Source organism: Brassica napus, unplaced genomic scaffold, assembly GCF_020379485.1.
Source record: "Brassica napus cultivar Da-Ae unplaced genomic scaffold, Da-Ae ScsIHWf_419;HRSCAF=648, whole genome shotgun sequence".
In the NCBI taxonomy this organism is placed as follows: domain Eukaryota; kingdom Viridiplantae; phylum Streptophyta; class Magnoliopsida; order Brassicales; family Brassicaceae; genus Brassica; species Brassica napus.
In genome coordinates, this window is record NW_026016497.1 from 73,778 (window position 1) to 90,881 (window position 17,104).

Genomic DNA, 17,104 nt, shown 5'->3' on the forward strand with positions numbered 1-17,104 from the left:
ATTGGAATTATAAAAATATTAAAATATATCTATTATATTTTAGTTACTATTATAAAATTTTAAAATAAAAATATTTTCTATAATTTTATAAAATTTAAAATTATTACTTTCTAAATATAATTTTTATATTTATTATAATAATATGATTTTTCATATTTTATAATTAAATATAATATAAATATTGTTATTTTATTATTTAACCGTTATTATATTTGGTAGTTAATCAGTCATAAATATCCTGCAAACGCACCAATTTCTAACCGCAGAACCTGTCGTACAAATCTCTTAAAATCGCTAGAAACTGCAACCACTCGCATCTGCAAACTTCCGCAACCGCTGCGTTTAAACGAGTCAGGCCCTAGTAATCACGCAGATTGCGATGAGAGTCGAGAGTATATTGGATCCGGTTTAACCCCATTAAGGCCCGTTAGAAACGGTATACGAGAGAAAATAATTTAAATTACATATTTGTCAATATCCTTAGGGATATGATACTTTTTTTTAACTTTTTGAACTTTCGTGAACAATAAATGTGTATATAATTAATTGAACTGTTATCATAACAATAAATGAGTTCATTAATGGTTCTACACCAAGAGATCTGAGTTTTTAACTCTCGGAGAAGGCATAATTATGTGAATTAAAGAAGAAAATGTTTACAAGAGATCTGCAGCATGGCGCAAGGAATACCGTCAAACATAGATCCCATAGGGCGGCTCAGGTGATGCAGTCAGACGTGAATTCTCATACGGCAAGTAGAATTGTTAGTTGTAGAATCGTATGTAATATTTCTCATAGTTGTAATAGCATAATTATTCAGCGTTAAAAAAAACAAAACATTGTTTAATATACTAACCATTGGTGGTATCATCACTAACATGATCAAACGGATGGTTATTTTTTATTTATCGGATTGTTATTTGATTAGGTCACTAATACAACTTCTTAATCAAAAATTAATACCCCTATTATGAAGCAAAACAAGAATGTGGTCCTAGCTACATGACAAATATTGGTGCTTTAAATCAAACAAACTACTAAACAGATTAAATATCTCATATATAAATATTAGAGAGTGGACTATAGCCTATAGGTGTGAATGATACTTCAATCCAAAACTTTGATTGCAGGTTAAAAGTGTTAAGCAATACAATTTACATAATTATCAGGCTTCCTTTTGTCCCACTTGCCGGGGTGTTTGTCTCAGTTAAGCCTATGTATACAAAATACTTATTCAATTTACCTATAGTTAAAATATGTTTCATTGTTATTTTACAAAGAAAAAAGAGAAGAGAAGTTCGTGAAAAAAGGAGTAAAATTATATTGCCTAACTTTTTCGAATGGGCTGTTAGTGCCAAAGGCCAACCTACCCACATGATCTCAACAGTGTCGCTCTCAGGAGTACAACTAAATCAAACATTATCTTCATCTAATTAACTTATAATTCCTGAAAATTAGAAAACAATATGTTTCTTTGTATAATTGTTTTTCTTCAGGATTTGATACTTAATTGGTAGATAAAAGTTGGTTTTCTAGTGCTAAAGGCCTACCTCTACGGCTCTACGTTGATGCAACTTATCATGATAACGAGACCTAACTTTTCTTTTCATCCTTTAAATTATTTGATTGTTGGGGCCTGTTAGTTTATATTGATTTTTTTCCCAAATGCATTACATTTTTCAACAAATCTATAGTGCACCTGATGAACGCAATTAGCGCATCATTGGTAAACTTAAGTGAACTAAAGTAAAAGCGGGGAATCGAGCAGGCCTATTTACCCATTCCATGTGAATTATGATGACAACAATCGAGTTTCATCATTACTCAAACTGGTGACGGCCAAGAACTCGATTTACAAAGAGAGAAAAAAAAACATTTTGTTTTGGATAACACGTTAGTAAAATAAGTATATTATTGTTATTATTATTATTATCTAATACAATCTACAAGAACTTGCAACGATTGTTAGAGTTCAATATATGTTTTAGTTTGGCTATGCATAATGCCCTGACAATTAAAGCAAGAGTTTCATGAAAAATGCTGGACCCATACTGAATTAAAGATGGAACCAGAGCTACAATCGAAAGCCGAGAAGACACACGTTACACAACATAAACTGTGAATATTCAGTTAAGGACAGATTATGTTGCGTGAGAAGCATGACACTAAATCAATATATTGTGTATAGAGAAAAGTTTAGGAGATTATGAAATCACTTCCTTGTTTTATACGTAATCTAATTGTGAAAAGTAATGAAGAACAAGACCCAAAAAAACGAAAGTCTCTTAATCAATAAATAAAACTTGTCTAAATCATGCAACAAATGTCAAACGTAACTGCATTAAGAGCAGAAGCCTCTAAACATCAAATGAGAAAGATAATATTGGAGAAAAGATCACATCGGAAATATGAAAGGGACTTGAGTAATATATAAGAGATTTGAGTCAATCTACTAATTGCCGATTGGTTTTAAGTTGGAAGCCCAGAAAACTTATCATGGTATCAAAGCGGGCCCAATATTCTGACCCATTAATCCGGCCCGGACAGTGGCCCGATCATCCCATTAGCTGATGGCCCATAGAAGGTTCAGTTCCGCCGAAATCGCTAGAAAATAAAGCATGATTTTGGAAGGGGTATAATAGATTCTGCGAGATTAATGGTTATACACACCATTATCTCGAGGGAGGATATTAGAGAGATGATCACACATCAGAAATATGAAAGGAATTTGAGTAATATATAAGGAAACTTATCATGGTATCAGAGCAGGCCCAATACCCTGACCCATTAATCCGGCCCGAACAGTGGTCCGATCATCCCACTAGCTGATGGCCCATAAAAGGCTCAGTTCCGCCAAGATCGCTAGAAAAATAAAACATGATTTCGAAGGGGGTATGATAGATTCTGCGAAATTAATGGTTAGACGCACCATTATCTCGAGAGAGGATATTGGAAAATCTCTAAAGTTTTTCTATTTATGTGTTTTAAATCTCTAAACAAATATCATTGGACTTATTTGTTGTTGAGTTGAAGTTTGATTTGAAACTTATCATAAAATTTTCGATAATTTAAATGTTGAGATTGCAGAACACTAGAAAAACAAAACTATTTAAAAAGGAACCACAGTTTTTTCCTAGTTTTCCGAACTTTTTTATTCGCAATAATTTTATTTCCCATTGTGAAACTATTATATCAAATAATTCATGTCCCATGCCACAATAATTTTAGCATGAACTATTCCAATTTCTTCATCACATCATCCTCATATCAAATCATTCACATCCCTAAAAAGAGTTTGCACTCCTGCATTTCATTGTCATTTGGTGCTATAGTTTGGTGATATAGTTAGAAGATAGTTTAAACTGGGAGATAGCAAATGAAAATTGATAAGTGTGTGGTTGAAGATAAACAACAACAAAGGGAAGTGTGACCACACAGCTTGTGCTTACCATTGGATTAAGAAACAAGCCTCGTGCCCTTCCATTCTTTCCCTCTTTATACTATTGTCTTTCTTTTTTATATATTCATAAAGTTATCATGATTCTATATTGAATTTGCAAAAGTAAAGTCCACGAAACCTTTCCAACTTTAATTTGTTAGAGCATTCGACTATAACCCATCATCACCCTTGCCACATTCACATGCTATTCATTTTCCTTCTACTAATGTTGATTAACTATTTTCATCTATGAATGTACATGTACACACAATAAAAAATCGCCAGACAAAAAACACTTTGAAATCTAATTGTGGATCTATTTATTATGGCCGATATATTCCTTTTTTTTGGTGATTAAGTTTTTAGAGGTAAAATATAGACTGGTATCTATTACATGAGTTCAATGGTGACCACATATTGATGTCACATTTTGTATTTAAGTCATCGAACAAACCCATCAATAAGCATAAATCTCAAAGTGAAATGATGAACAAATGTATGAAGAAGTGGTAAGGACCATTGAATGTTTGAAAGTGAATGATTCAGTCAAGAAGCTTCTTGTTTACGATGTAATAAAGTTGTAATGAACCCATTTCACTCCTTTGACCCCATCACTACTTCTTCTTCTTGTTTGTCCGCCAATTTAACATCAATTTTTATTTTTAATACCAGCATTTTACAACGACTTTTGGTATTGCACCACCCATTTTGCTTTCACTAGAAAAGGGTTTGAATAAAAAATAAAGATTTTTTTCCTACAAGCAAAAAGCATATATATAAGCTGTCATCAGCACAGGAATTTTAAAGCCTAAAAAGAAACCTTTATAAATCCAAACATAAAAAGCTGAACTCTGCCATTGAGAGATCGATCCAAAAATCAAACAGCAAGAAAGCAAAAGCAGACAAGAAAAACAAAGAGATGATCAAAAGCAGAGATGGAAGCAGAAGATCATCTACTTCAAGCTACCCTGCAGATTTGTTGGTTTGTTTCCCTTCAAGAGCCCACTTAGCTCTTACACCTAAACCCATTTGTAGCCCATCTCGTCCCTCCATCTCCATCTCCACCACCAAGCATCATCCCCACCACCGTCGCCAGCTCAGCAAACTCTCCAGCGGCGGTGGAAGAGGACATGGGAGTCCTGCTTTGTGGGCTAAACAAGCAAGCAGTAAGAACATGGGCGGTGAGGAAATAGCCGAACCAACTTCACCTAAAGTCACTTGCGCCGGTCAGATCAAAGTCCGGCCAAGAAAACGCGGCGGGAAAGGAAAGAACTGGCAAACGGTGATGGAGGAGATAGAGAGGATACATAGCAATAAATCTAAGAGCAAGTTTCTTGGTTTCTTGACTTGTCTAAAGAACATCAAGTTCGACTTCAGGTGTTTTGGTGATTTCAGACATGCTGATGTCATCACTAGCGACGACGATGAAGAAGACGAAGATGATGATGAAGAAGAGAATACAAAGAATGTTTTCTCCAAATGGTTTATGGTTTTACAAGAGGAAGAGAGTAAGAGCGACGACGACAAGAACATCAAGAAGTGCGTCGTTGATGAAAACGCAGACGCAGAACCGGCGGTTCCACCGTCGAACGCGCTTTTGCTAATGAGGTGTAGATCGGCTCCGGCGAAGAGTTGGTTAGAAGAGAGAATGCAAGTGAAAACAGAGCAAGATACCAAAGAAGAAGAGGTTGGTGTGAAGAAGAAGAATAAGAAGGATTTGAGATCACTAATGGAGGAAGAGAAGATGGAGTTAGTGTTGATGAGTTATGATACCGATTATTACAGACTCTCTTCAGACATAGCTAAGGAAACTTGGGTTGTCGGAGGAGTTCAAGATCCTCTGTCTCGGAGTCGTAGCTGGAAAAGCTAGTTTTTGCCAGTTCTATTGTTACTCACAGTTAATCATCGTATTCTTAAAATATGATTAAGCTTTTTTACTATTATTTTCATTATATGTTAATTAATTTTGATTTTTTTTGGGGGCTTCTTGAATTTCCAGGGTAACTCAAATATTGTGTTTTTCTTTTCATCACGAAGTTTATAATGTAATGCTGAAAATATGTACATGCTTTTATATTATGTTTACATAACTCTTTATGTTTTATAGACAATTTTTTGTATATGGTGTTTGATCATACGTTAGGTGCATATACCATTGAAGAGGTCAATAAATGGACCATATTATAGTTAATCATATGATAAAATTATATTCAAATGACGTCGTCCAATTATAATGGACAATAATCGAGATATGTAATTTTCAATTAGCGACACAACTTCAAGTTTCTTCTTGCTGATAATTAATGACATCAACTGACTGACCAACGTGAGCCAAGATTATGCGAGTTTCCTCGATTTAATGGAGAAAAACACATCATGATTAGTAGAAGTCAAGAGCAGACTGTGATGAATCAATCTAACTTGCTAAAAAGATCCGCTTCGTCCTTTGCACACTCGTATGTATCTAATCTCCTACTCTCAGCTCACCGATCACTCGTTCGTATGAACACAAAGAAAAAGATACACACAGAGCTTTGGTTACCCAGTTCGGGATCCGATATGGATCCGGTACATCTGGGGCTTGACGGCACAAGCAACACTCTAATAGAATCAGTCAACACAAGAGAATACAAAGATCAGCTCTATGAGCTAAGAATCAAGATACAAATCTAGCTCTAGATGATCTTCAGCTTCTTCTCTCTCTGATCTCTCTTTTTCTGTTACGGATGATTAGCTCCACCTTTCTCAATCTCTTAAGTAGACCAAGACCGGTACACTCTGAACCAACTGATTCTCAATAACCTTTCCCGGTTATCACCACTTGCTTCTTGTACCAATCACATTAAACTTAACCACTCCGGTTTACTGCTTAATGTGAATAATCATCTGTTGGATGTCACAGATCATAACAAATCTCCACCTTGACATCAACAGACCTGAGCTCATCCCTTATACCGTCAAGCATAGCCAATGTCCTAGCACTTGGCTACTCCAAGCTCTTCAAGAGCTTGTTCAAACTTCAAACACGGAATTACTTTTGTCAACATATCTGCAGGATTCTTCTTAGTTGACACCTTCTGAATCTTAACTTCCCCAATATTAACCATCTCCCTCACGAAACTCATCTTCAAAGCAACGTGCTTTGAAACCACAACGTGCTTCGTTTTGTCATGAAAGACATTGTTTTTTGCAAGACAAATTGCACTCTGAGAATCACACCCCACACTGACTTCTTCCTGCTGATACCCAAGTTCTTCTGTTAACCCTCTTAGCCACAGACCTTCTTTAATCGCTTCCACCAATGATATATATTCAGCTTCCGTTGTTGACAAAGCTACCACTTGTTGTAGTCCTGACTTCCAACTGACCGTGTTACCTCCTACCTTGAACACATATCCGGTTGTTGACCTTCTCTTATCAAGATCACCACCAAAATCTGAATCTGAACAACCTTCAACCTTGAAGCTTCTGTCATTACTCTGTTTCTTGAACACTAACCCGACATCTTGAGTCTTCACTAAGTATCGTAGAACCCATTGAACCGCAGACCAATGTGTGGAGTCTGGATGGCTCATGAATCGATTCACCACTCCAACCGCGAACGCCAAATCAGGCCTTGTGCCTATCATTGCATACATAATGCTTTCCACCGCGTTCGAGTAAGGATATTCCTCTTCTGTACCAACACTGTGATCATCTTCTTTAACCGCAACCAACTTGAAATGAGCACCCAGCGGTATTGACACTGAGTGTGCCTTATCCATGCGAAAAACTTGTAGAACTTTCTTGATGTATTTTGATTGAGACAATCGCAAGACTCCACCTGCTCTGTCTCTCTCTATATCCGTTCCCAAGATTCTACTCGCAGGACCCAAGTCCTTCATGTCAAATTCACTACTCAACATCTTCTTGACTTTATTAATCTCAGTCACCTCCTTCGACACTAGTAACATGTCATCCACATACAATAGCAAGTAGATATACTCGTCCTCCTTCAGCTTCTTGTAGTAGACACACAGGTCGAATTCACTTTTGTTGAAGCCATTCTTGATCATGCATTGATCAAAGCATTTGTTCCACTGACGTGGAGCCTGTTTAAGCCCATACAAAGACTTCACCAACTTGCAGACTTTATCTTCTTTCCCAACGACCTCATAACCCTGCGGCTGTTCCATGTAGATATCTTCTTCTATCTCACCATGCAGAAACGCCGTCTTCACGTCTAACTGCTCTAACTCCAAGTCTTTATCAACCACCATAGATAGCATGAGCCTGATAGATACATGCTTCACCACCGGCGAGAAGATTTCTTGATAATCAATTCCCTCCTTTTGGGAATAACCTTTAACAACCAATCTTGATTTATACCTTGGATCTTCAACTCCAGGTATCCCCGGCTTGTACTTGTAAATCCATTTACAGCCTATAGCTTTTTTCCCTTTTGGTAAATCCACCAAATTCCATGTCTTGTTCTTATCCAAAGAACACATCTCATCATCCATTCCAGCATTCCACTTCTTCACGTCTTTGCTTCTCATAGCCTCATCATAACTCCTAGGTTCTTCACAGTCTATTTCTTCTGATACTGACAAGGCAAACGCTACCTCTGATTCTTCAGTGAATCTCGCCGGCTTGACAATTTGTCGACGAATTCGATCTCTTGTAAGTTGATAATTGCTCAAATCTTCTACTCCTTCTTCAGTATTGTTAGTTGTCTCTGATTCTGGTTGATCTGTTCCGTCTCCTTGTTGATCTACTCCACCTTCTATCTGACATTCTGATTGTGTCCCTGAGCTTCCACCAACCTCAACTGAACTCTCCACAGATCCACCAGATTCTGATTGCATAGACCTCACTGTCTCTCCACGATCTTGATCTATATTTTTATACATGAGCTCCTCCCTAAACACCGCATTTCTGCTGATCACTACCTTCTTTGCTTCCAGTAACCAGACCTTGTAGCCTTTAACTCCAGTAGGGTAGCCAATAAAGACCCCTCTCAGTGCTCTTGGCTTGAGCTTCCCCTGATCTGCATGAACATAGACCACAGCTCTGAATCTCCTGAGATGCCTATACCCTGGAACTTTACCAAGCCACAATTCTTCCGGTATGTTGAAGTCGTTTGCAGCAGAGGGAGTCATGTTTATAATGTAGACAGACGTCGCTGCTGCCTCGGCCCAAAACCTTTCTTCAAGACCTGATTCACTCAAAAGACAACGAACTTTCTCCATGATAGTCCTGTTCATACGCTCTGCAACACCATTCTGTTGCGGAGTGTATGGACAAGTCCTATGCCTCTCAATACCATGCAATTTACAGAAATTATCAAATGCAATGTTACAGAACTCTAAACCATTATCAGTTCTAAGGCATTTAACTTTTCGGTTCACTTGGTTTTCCACTAACGCTTTCCATTCACAAAATTTACTAAATGCTTCATCCTTAGTAGCTAGAAAATAAATCCAGACTTTCCTAGTATAATCATCTATGATAGACAGAAAGTACTGTTTTCTAGAGATCGACAGATGAACATTAGGAGAACCCCAAAGATCAGCATGTACGTACCTGAGCACCTCATTGGTGTTGTGCTTACCCACGTTGAAACTGAGCCTCTTATTCTTTCCCATGACACAGCTCTCGCAGAACTCCATGTCACTTATCTTTTTCTTCTCTAGTATTTCCTTCTCCACTAATACTTTGATGTTCTTCATACTTGTGTGTGCAAGACGGCTGTGCCACAGCGCCGTATCGTCATTTGAAACTGCTGCATATGCTGATGGTGATACTGTGCCTCCATCTAACAGGTATAGACTCCCACACAGCGTGCCCTGTAGTGCTAACTTGTTGTTCTTATAGAACCTAGTCTTCTCTTCACCACCTTCTTGATTGAATCCCTGCACATCAAGTGAACTCACAGAGATAAGGTTCCTCTTAAGGTTAGGAACATACCTCACACTAGAGAGACGATTGACCGTTCCTCCTTCTGCCTTTATGCGGATGGTACCAATTCCTTGAACTGATACTGCTCTGTCATCTGCAAGCAGAACTTGTCCACCAGTGACTTCTCTGAACTCACTAAACCACTCTCGTCTGGACGTCATATGGTAAGAGCACCCAGAGTCTATCACCCAATTATCTTTCGGGTCTTGATCAGTGATTGCGAGTGCATCAATCTCCTGCAGTTTATCAACCATAACTGCTGCTTCCCCATCGTCTTCATTCTCCATTCGTTTCTTCCTAGCGTAGCAATCTTTCTTCACGTGACCTTTCTTCTTACAGTACCAACAAGTCAGCTTCGATCTCGATCTCGATCTTGACTTGTTGTTCGAGTTTCTGCCCCTGAAGAACTCCCTTTTTTCTTGCCTTCCTCGGGTCACATACGCTTCACCGGACCTCTGTGTAAGGTTGGAGTCCTTTACTTCCTTCAACTCCAGTTCCTTAGACTTCGCCGCATTTGTGACATCCTCAATTGTCAAAGTATCTCTACCGTACTTCAGGGTCTCCTTCAGCTGATTGTATTGTGACGGCAATGAACTCAGCAGCAAAATAGCTTGCACCTCCTCTGAAACAGAAACATTTACACTGCTTAACCCGGAAACTAATTTCAAGAAATCATCTATGTTCTCATCAATTGATTTTGACTCAATCATCTTGAATGTATAGAGCTTATGCTGTAGATGAATTCTATTGGGTAGAGTTTTAGAATTATACAACCTTTCCAGTGTAGACCATATGGATGCAGCCATTGTACAATCCTCAAGCTTCCGCAGCACATGATCACCGAGGTTCAAGATGATCATGTTCATCGCCTTCTCGGCGTTCTCTAGCTTCTCAAGCTGATGCTTCTTGATCCTTTCCTTAAAGTCTTCATCTGCTTCGTCTTTCTTGATCTCAATCCCAGGATCTGATGTTGACGGAGCTTCAGTCAACGCGTCCTTCAAACCAAGAATCGATAGATGAGCTAACATCCGTTTCTTCCACATCGAGAAGTCGCTTTTCCCATCGAAACATGCAATCTTGACCTTCGCCATTGATTCCTTCATCGCGACCACGAACCTGGCTCTGATACCACTTTGTGATGAATCAATCTAACTTGCTAAAGATCCGCTTCGTCCTTTGCACACTCGTATGTATCTAATCTCCTACTCTCAGCTCACCGATCACTCGTTCGTATGAACACAAAGAAAAAGATACACACAGAGCTTTGGTTACCCAGTTCGGGATCCGATATGGATCCGGTACATCTGGGGCTTGATGGCACAAGCAACACTCCACTAGAATCAGTCAACACAAGAGAATACAAAGATCAGCTCTATGAGCTAAGAATCAAGATACAAATCTAGCTCTAGATATCTTCAGCTTCTTCTCTCTCTGATCTCTCTTTTTCTGTTACGGATGATTAGCTCCACCTTTTTCAATCTTTTAAGTAGACCAAGACCGGTACACTCTGAACCAACTGATTCTCAATAACCTTTCCCGGTTATCACCACTTGCTTCTTGTACCAATCACATTAAACTTAACCACTCCGGTTTACTGCTTAATGTGAATAATCATCTGTTGGATATCACAGATCATAACACAGACGAATATTCACAAGAAACAAACCTATATGAACAGTGTAAAATGTCTATAAACAAATACTCCTTCTTCATTTTGCGATAGTACTAGCAGGATACGATTCCAACCCTAATTAGCAAAACAAGTCATACACAATCCAATCCGAACCTTTAAAACCGGACATTTTCATAAATAGTTAACTTATGAAAATAATGGGCCAAAGCCCATATAAATGGCGTATATCACACAATTGTCGTCAGTTTTATATACACGTCAGCAGTGGAATTTTCATTACAACATCTTTTGACCATTTCCACGCGCCACCGTGAGCGACCACGTATCGACGTCATTGACTGTTTGCTTCTCACCGTCAACATTGATCATCCACATCCCAAGTTTTATGTTTTCCGTTACGAAGAAGAAAACCCTCAAAAACCCAAAATCAAACTGAAGAAAAGATCGAAGCATATTAGGGAAGATGAAGGCAGAGACGGTGACACTGATTCTGGTGAATCTAGCCGGAATTATGGAGAGAGCCGACGAGTCTCTACTCCCAGGTGTATACAAAGAGGTCGGTGCAGCTCTCCACACGGATCCAACCGGGCTCGGGTCGTTGACACTGTTGCGATCCATGGTTCAAGCCGTTTGCTATCCCTTAGCTGCTTACATGTCCATGCGACATAACCGAGCTCACGTCATTGCTCTCGGTGCTTTCCTCTGGTCCGCTGCTACTTTCCTTGTCGCTTTCTCTTCCACTTTCTTCCAGGTTCTGTCTTTTTGTCTGATCCATTGAGTGAGACACGTTATGAGTTTAACTCTTGTGTCATGTCTGATACGAGCAGGTAGCAGTATCGAGAGCTCTGAATGGGATTGGTCTTGCCTTAGTGGCTCCAGCGATTCAGTCCCTTGTTGCTGACTCAACGGACGATGCTAACCGTGGCTCTGCTTTTGGATGGTTGCAACTCACAGCAAACCTCGGTTCGATCTTAGGCGGGCTCTGCTCTGTTTTGATAGCTCCATTAACCTTCATGGGTATACCTGGTTGGAGAGTTGCTTTCCATATAGTAGGTTTGATCAGTGTTATAGTTGGTGTGTTAGTCAGACTTTTTGCCAACGACCCTCACTTTGTGAAGGATGGTGTTATTGTTCATCGAGTTTCAAGTAAACCTTTTTCCTCGGAGGTTAAGGATTTGGTCAGGGAAAGTGGTACTGTTGTAAAGATCCCTTCTTTTCAGATCATTGTTGCTCAGGGAGTGACCGGGTCGTTTCCTTGGTCTGCTCTATCTTTTGCACCTATGTGGTTGGAGCTCATCGGGTTCTCGCACGGGAAAACTGCATTCTTGATGGGTCTATTTGTGGCTGCGTCTTCTCTTGGTGGGTTATTTGGTGGCAAAATGGGAGATTATCTGTCGACACGTCTTCCTAACTCAGGAAGAATCATTCTTGCGCAGATCAGCTCAGCTTCAGCGATCCCGCTCGCTGCTATTCTCTTGTTGTTTTTACCTGACGATCCATCTACTACTGCGATCCATAGTCTGGTCTTAGTGCTATTGGGTCTGTTTGTTTCTTGGAACGCTCCTGCTACCAACAAGTGAAGTCTAAAAACACTCTTTCTCACTACTAGTACGCTTTGATACTTGTAAGTAACACTCTCTTCTTTATTGCAGCCCAATCTTCGCGGAGATTGTTCCAGAGAAGTCAAGAACAAGCGTCTACGCGCTAGACAAATCGTTCGAGTCCATCTTGTCATCGTTTGCACCTCCTGTAGTTGGAATCCTGGCGCAGCATGTCTATGGATATAAACCAATCCCTCAAGGTTCATCAAGATCAGCAGAGATCGCTACAGATAGAGAGAATGCTGCGTCGCTTGCGAAAGCTCTTTATACATCTATAGGCATCCCAATGGCGGCTTGCTGCTTCATCTACTCCTTTCTATACCGTACGTATCCTCTAGACAAAGAACGTGCTCGGATGGAGGCTTTTATAGATTCTGAGATGCGTGAACTGCTTCCGGAAAATTCAAATATAGATATCGAGTTTTCACAAGAAACCTAGTAGATAATAACATTTGCAAAATAGCTTTACAAGAGGTTTCAATATTATGTTCTTTACAATGTTAATAACTTTATACCGCAGATAAGATTGTGAGCTTATCTGCTGGGTTTTGTGGCGGAGAGCATTATGAATAGCCCGTTTCTAACACGAGTGAAGCCAACGAGTCCACCGGCTTTGCAGAGATCTTCAAGCTCACGTTCACTTAGAAAGATGTGAGAACCCGAGTATCTCATTAGTTCCTATCACCAGAAGGCATAATCAGCGACCACACGAACGATAATGCTTAAACGTACATATATATACATACATACACATATACCTGGCGAAGATTCTTCAAGAAGGGGATAAAACTGAAAGGGCCATCATAGATGAAGGTGGTGGCAACAAATACTCCACCAGTCTAAGAACACGGCTTATCTCAGCAACCTAAAAGATCCAAAGGGAACATAAACATTGTTTTTGCTAAATGTTTGAATTAAGATAAAAGGCTTTTACAGCTGAGGATGGCGAAGGCCAGCAATGCAAAGCAGCACCAGCATGGACTGCGTCGACTGAACCCGAAAGAAAAGGAGTCTAGCTATGTCTGCTCGGCGACCAGAACAACTTTCCTAAACAAAAAAAAACATTACATACTGGTTTCGCAAGACAGTAATGGAAGAAAAAGGTTATAAGTACAAACTCTTTGTTAGTAAGGTTTTCTTCTTGGTTTAAGAAGTCATAGCACTGTTTTAGCATATTCTCCGAGTAATCAAGGGCGACCACCCGAGAAAAGAGCTCGCTTCTAGCGAATAGTCTCGAGAACATCCCACTTCCGCAACTGGCGTCAATGATATTGCCGCCAAAAACAGGCTTCAGGTAGTCTTTAGCCATTTCAAACTGTGGAATACAATGTTAACCATCATGAGCATATAACAAACTAACAAGTCCTTTTCGAAAAGGTGAGAGTTCTTCTCCGCCTCACCTCTTTCTCTGGTCCTGGAAAACCACCCCATATGAAGTTCTGACGCCAACCCCTCTCGTAAAGGAAGGAAACTAACGGAGTCCTATAAATCAACAACAACACCAAAGAGACTCCATTAGAAAAATAGTATAGACTTAGAGCCTAACATTAAAGCATACGGTCAACCTGAATAACTCGGTTGAAAGAGGCATTGGTTCAGTGTACTGGTTGCTTCCACTAGCAACAGCCAAATCAAGATGCGTATCGTTACCCGAGTAACTCTTTTTACAGGTATTGCATTGTAACTGAGTACCAGAGGCGGCAGATCCTCTGCAGCCAATATAACACAAACCTTCTCAATAACACTGAACATTAATTAAAACTTCTAAGTGAAGAGTAATGACTCTCACACTAATCCATTAGGTTTGCTAATCAATGCTAAGGAGTTATAGCATATAAGCATATTATTGGTCCTTCTCCACGCAGAATGGACATGTGACAAAGCATTCGCCTTCATCAAAGGGAGAGGGTCAGAGAGGAACCAGACATCGCAATCCACTGGAGGTCATCGCGGAGAGGAGGAAGTGATCGGCAATGCCAATATCGGGGGCAACAGGAAGAGCACCAAGATTTCAACGCGTCTGACCAACGAAATACTGGGAACAGCTCGAACCAGGACCTGGAGCCATCATCCACCCTCTAGTATCGCAATTCGTTGCGCTGGAAAAAAAGGTGCCCGTCACATCTACAAAAAGTTGAGAATAGTTTTAGAGAGATACGGAAGCGTAGTAACACTCGTGAACTGCTTCCGGAAAATCAAATATAGATATCGAGTTTTCACAAGAAAACCTAGTAGATAATAACATTTGCAAAATAGCTTTACAAGAGGTTTCAATATTATGTTCTTTACAATGTTAATAACTTTATACCGCAGATAAGATTGTGAGCTTATCTGCTGGGTTTTGTGGCGGAGAGCATTATGAATAGCCCGTTTCTAACACGAGTGAAGCCAACGAGTCCACCGGCTTTGCAGAGATCTTCAAGCTCACGTTCACTTAGAAAGATGTGAGAACCCGAGTATCTCATTAGTTCCTATCACCAGAAGGCATAATCAGCGACCACACGAACGATAATGCTTAAACGTAACATATATACATACATACACATATACCTGGCGAAGATTCTTCAAGAAGGGGATAAAACTGAAAGGGCCATCATAGATGAAGGTGGTGGCAACAAATACTCCACCAGGTCTAAGAACACGGCTTATCTCAGCAACCTAAAAGATCCAAAGGGAACATAAACATTGTTTTTTGCTAAATGTTTGAATTAAGATAAAAGGCTTTTACAGCTGAGGATGGCGAAGGCCAGCAATGCAAAGCAGCACCAGCATGGACTGCGTCGACTGAACCCGAAAGAAAAGGGAGTCTAGCTATGTCTGCTCGGACCAGAACAACTTTCCTAAACAAAAAAAAACATTACATACTGGTTTCGCAAGACAGTAATGGAAGAAAAAGGTTATAAGTACAAACTCTTTGTTAGTAAGGTTTTCTTCTTGGTTTAAGAAGTCATAGCACTGTTTTAGCATATTCTCCGAGTAATCAAGGGCGACCACCCGAGAAAAGAGCTCGCTTCTAGCGAATAGTCTCGAGAACATCCCACTTCCGCAACTGGCGTCAATGATATTGCCGCCAAAAACAGGCTTCAGGTAGTCTTAGCCATTTCAAACTGTGGAATACAATGTTAACCATCATGAGCATATAACAAACTAACAAGTCCTTTTCGAAAAGGTGAGAGTTCTTCTCCGCCTCACCTCTTTCTCTGGTCCTGGAAAACCACCCCATATGAAGTTCTGACGCCAACCCCTCTCGTAAAGGAAGGAAACTAACGGAGTCCTATAAATCAACAACAACACCAAAGAGACTCCAATTAGAAAATAGTATAGACTTAGAGCCTAACATTAAAGCATACGGTCAACCTGAATAACTCGGTTGAAAGAGGCATTGGTTCAGTGTACTGGTTGCTTCCACTAGCAACAGCCAAATCAAGATGCGTATCGTTACCGAGAGTAACTCTTTTTTACAGGTATTGCATTGTAATGAGTACCAGAGGCGGCAGATCCTCTGCAGCCAATATAACACAAACCTTCTCAATAACACTGAACATTAATTAAAACTTCTAAGTGAAGAGTAATGACTCTCACACTAATCCATTAGGTTTGCTAATCAATGCTAAGGAGTTATAGCATATGGGGCAAGCTAGAATGTCCTTCTCCTTCTCCACAACAGAATCCACCTGCACACCAAATCAAATCGCATCATCAAACAGATTCCTTCATCAAAAGTGGAGAGGAGTTTAGAGAGGAACGGAAGCGTAGTACACTCGAGTTCGTCTCGACGGAGATGGAGGCGGCTGATCTGGGAACGAAAACAGCGACTCTTCGAGCGGTGTACTTGAAGGAAGGTAAACGGGAACCAATCGAGAGAATCGCCGGCGTAAATCGACCAGGAACAACCGTCATCGGCATTTTCAAACCTCCGTGGCTACCTGTTGAGCACGAAGCTTCGCTAACAGAACCACAAAAAAAAAACTTACGAATCGAAATTTGAAATTAATCGAAATTATGTAAAAGGGAAAGGCCCAATAGTCTATTAACCAAGCCCAAATAAATTTAGTTTAGGCCCATAAAGGTTTTTTATATTATTTGCATAATTGTAAGGATCAAGCAATCTTTTGAATCCGTTGTAACGTTTAAACAAAGGATCTCTCTTGCGATTTAAATATTTGTTACGAATAATCAGGGTCATGAATTGCGGATAATAATTTCAAATTAAAGGATAAAATTCGGCTTTTTCTAATGACCCTTTTATCCTTAGTTTCAAATTGTAGCATTTGGTGAGCTAATAAAAACGTGACAGCACGTGATCTCTGCTTTAAGAAAACGTTGGCAAAAGTCTATATGATGGCTTTCACATGGTGTTGTGTCAGAGTAAAGAATAACTCTACTGTTTTCTTATTATTCTTTACCCCCCAAACATACCCGATCAATTATTTTTAATTTTTCTGCTAATTATATATATAATTTGAAAGTAAAATTTGTTAACCTTCATTT

At 39.6% G+C, this 17,104-nt stretch overlaps 2 protein-coding genes and 2 pseudogenes across 2 annotated transcripts; 2 read left to right on the forward strand and 2 right to left on the reverse strand.

Moving 5' to 3' along the window:
- Positions 1-4,117: 4,117 nt before the first annotated feature.
- On the forward strand, positions 4,118-5,559 carry LOC125603880. The gene has a single exon (XM_048774609.1). The coding sequence runs from the start codon at positions 4,359-4,361 to the stop codon at positions 5,307-5,309; it is 951 nt and encodes a 316-aa protein (XP_048630566.1). The 5' UTR covers positions 4,118-4,358; the 3' UTR covers positions 5,310-5,559.
- A 5,695-nt stretch (positions 5,560-11,254) lies between these two features.
- LOC125603873 (tetracycline resistance protein, class B-like) lies at positions 11,255-13,117 on the forward strand. The gene is made up of 3 exons (XM_048774606.1): positions 11,255-11,763; positions 11,840-12,588; positions 12,665-13,117. Exons 1-3 carry the CDS (start codon positions 11,476-11,478, stop codon positions 13,050-13,052), a joined length of 1,425 nt encoding a protein of 474 aa, XP_048630563.1. The 5' UTR covers positions 11,255-11,475; the 3' UTR covers positions 13,053-13,117.
- On the reverse strand, positions 12,994-14,509 carry LOC125603883 (annotated as a pseudogene).
- Positions 12,994-16,627, reverse strand: LOC125603874 (annotated as a pseudogene).
- Between the last annotated feature and the right edge of the window lie 477 nt (positions 16,628-17,104).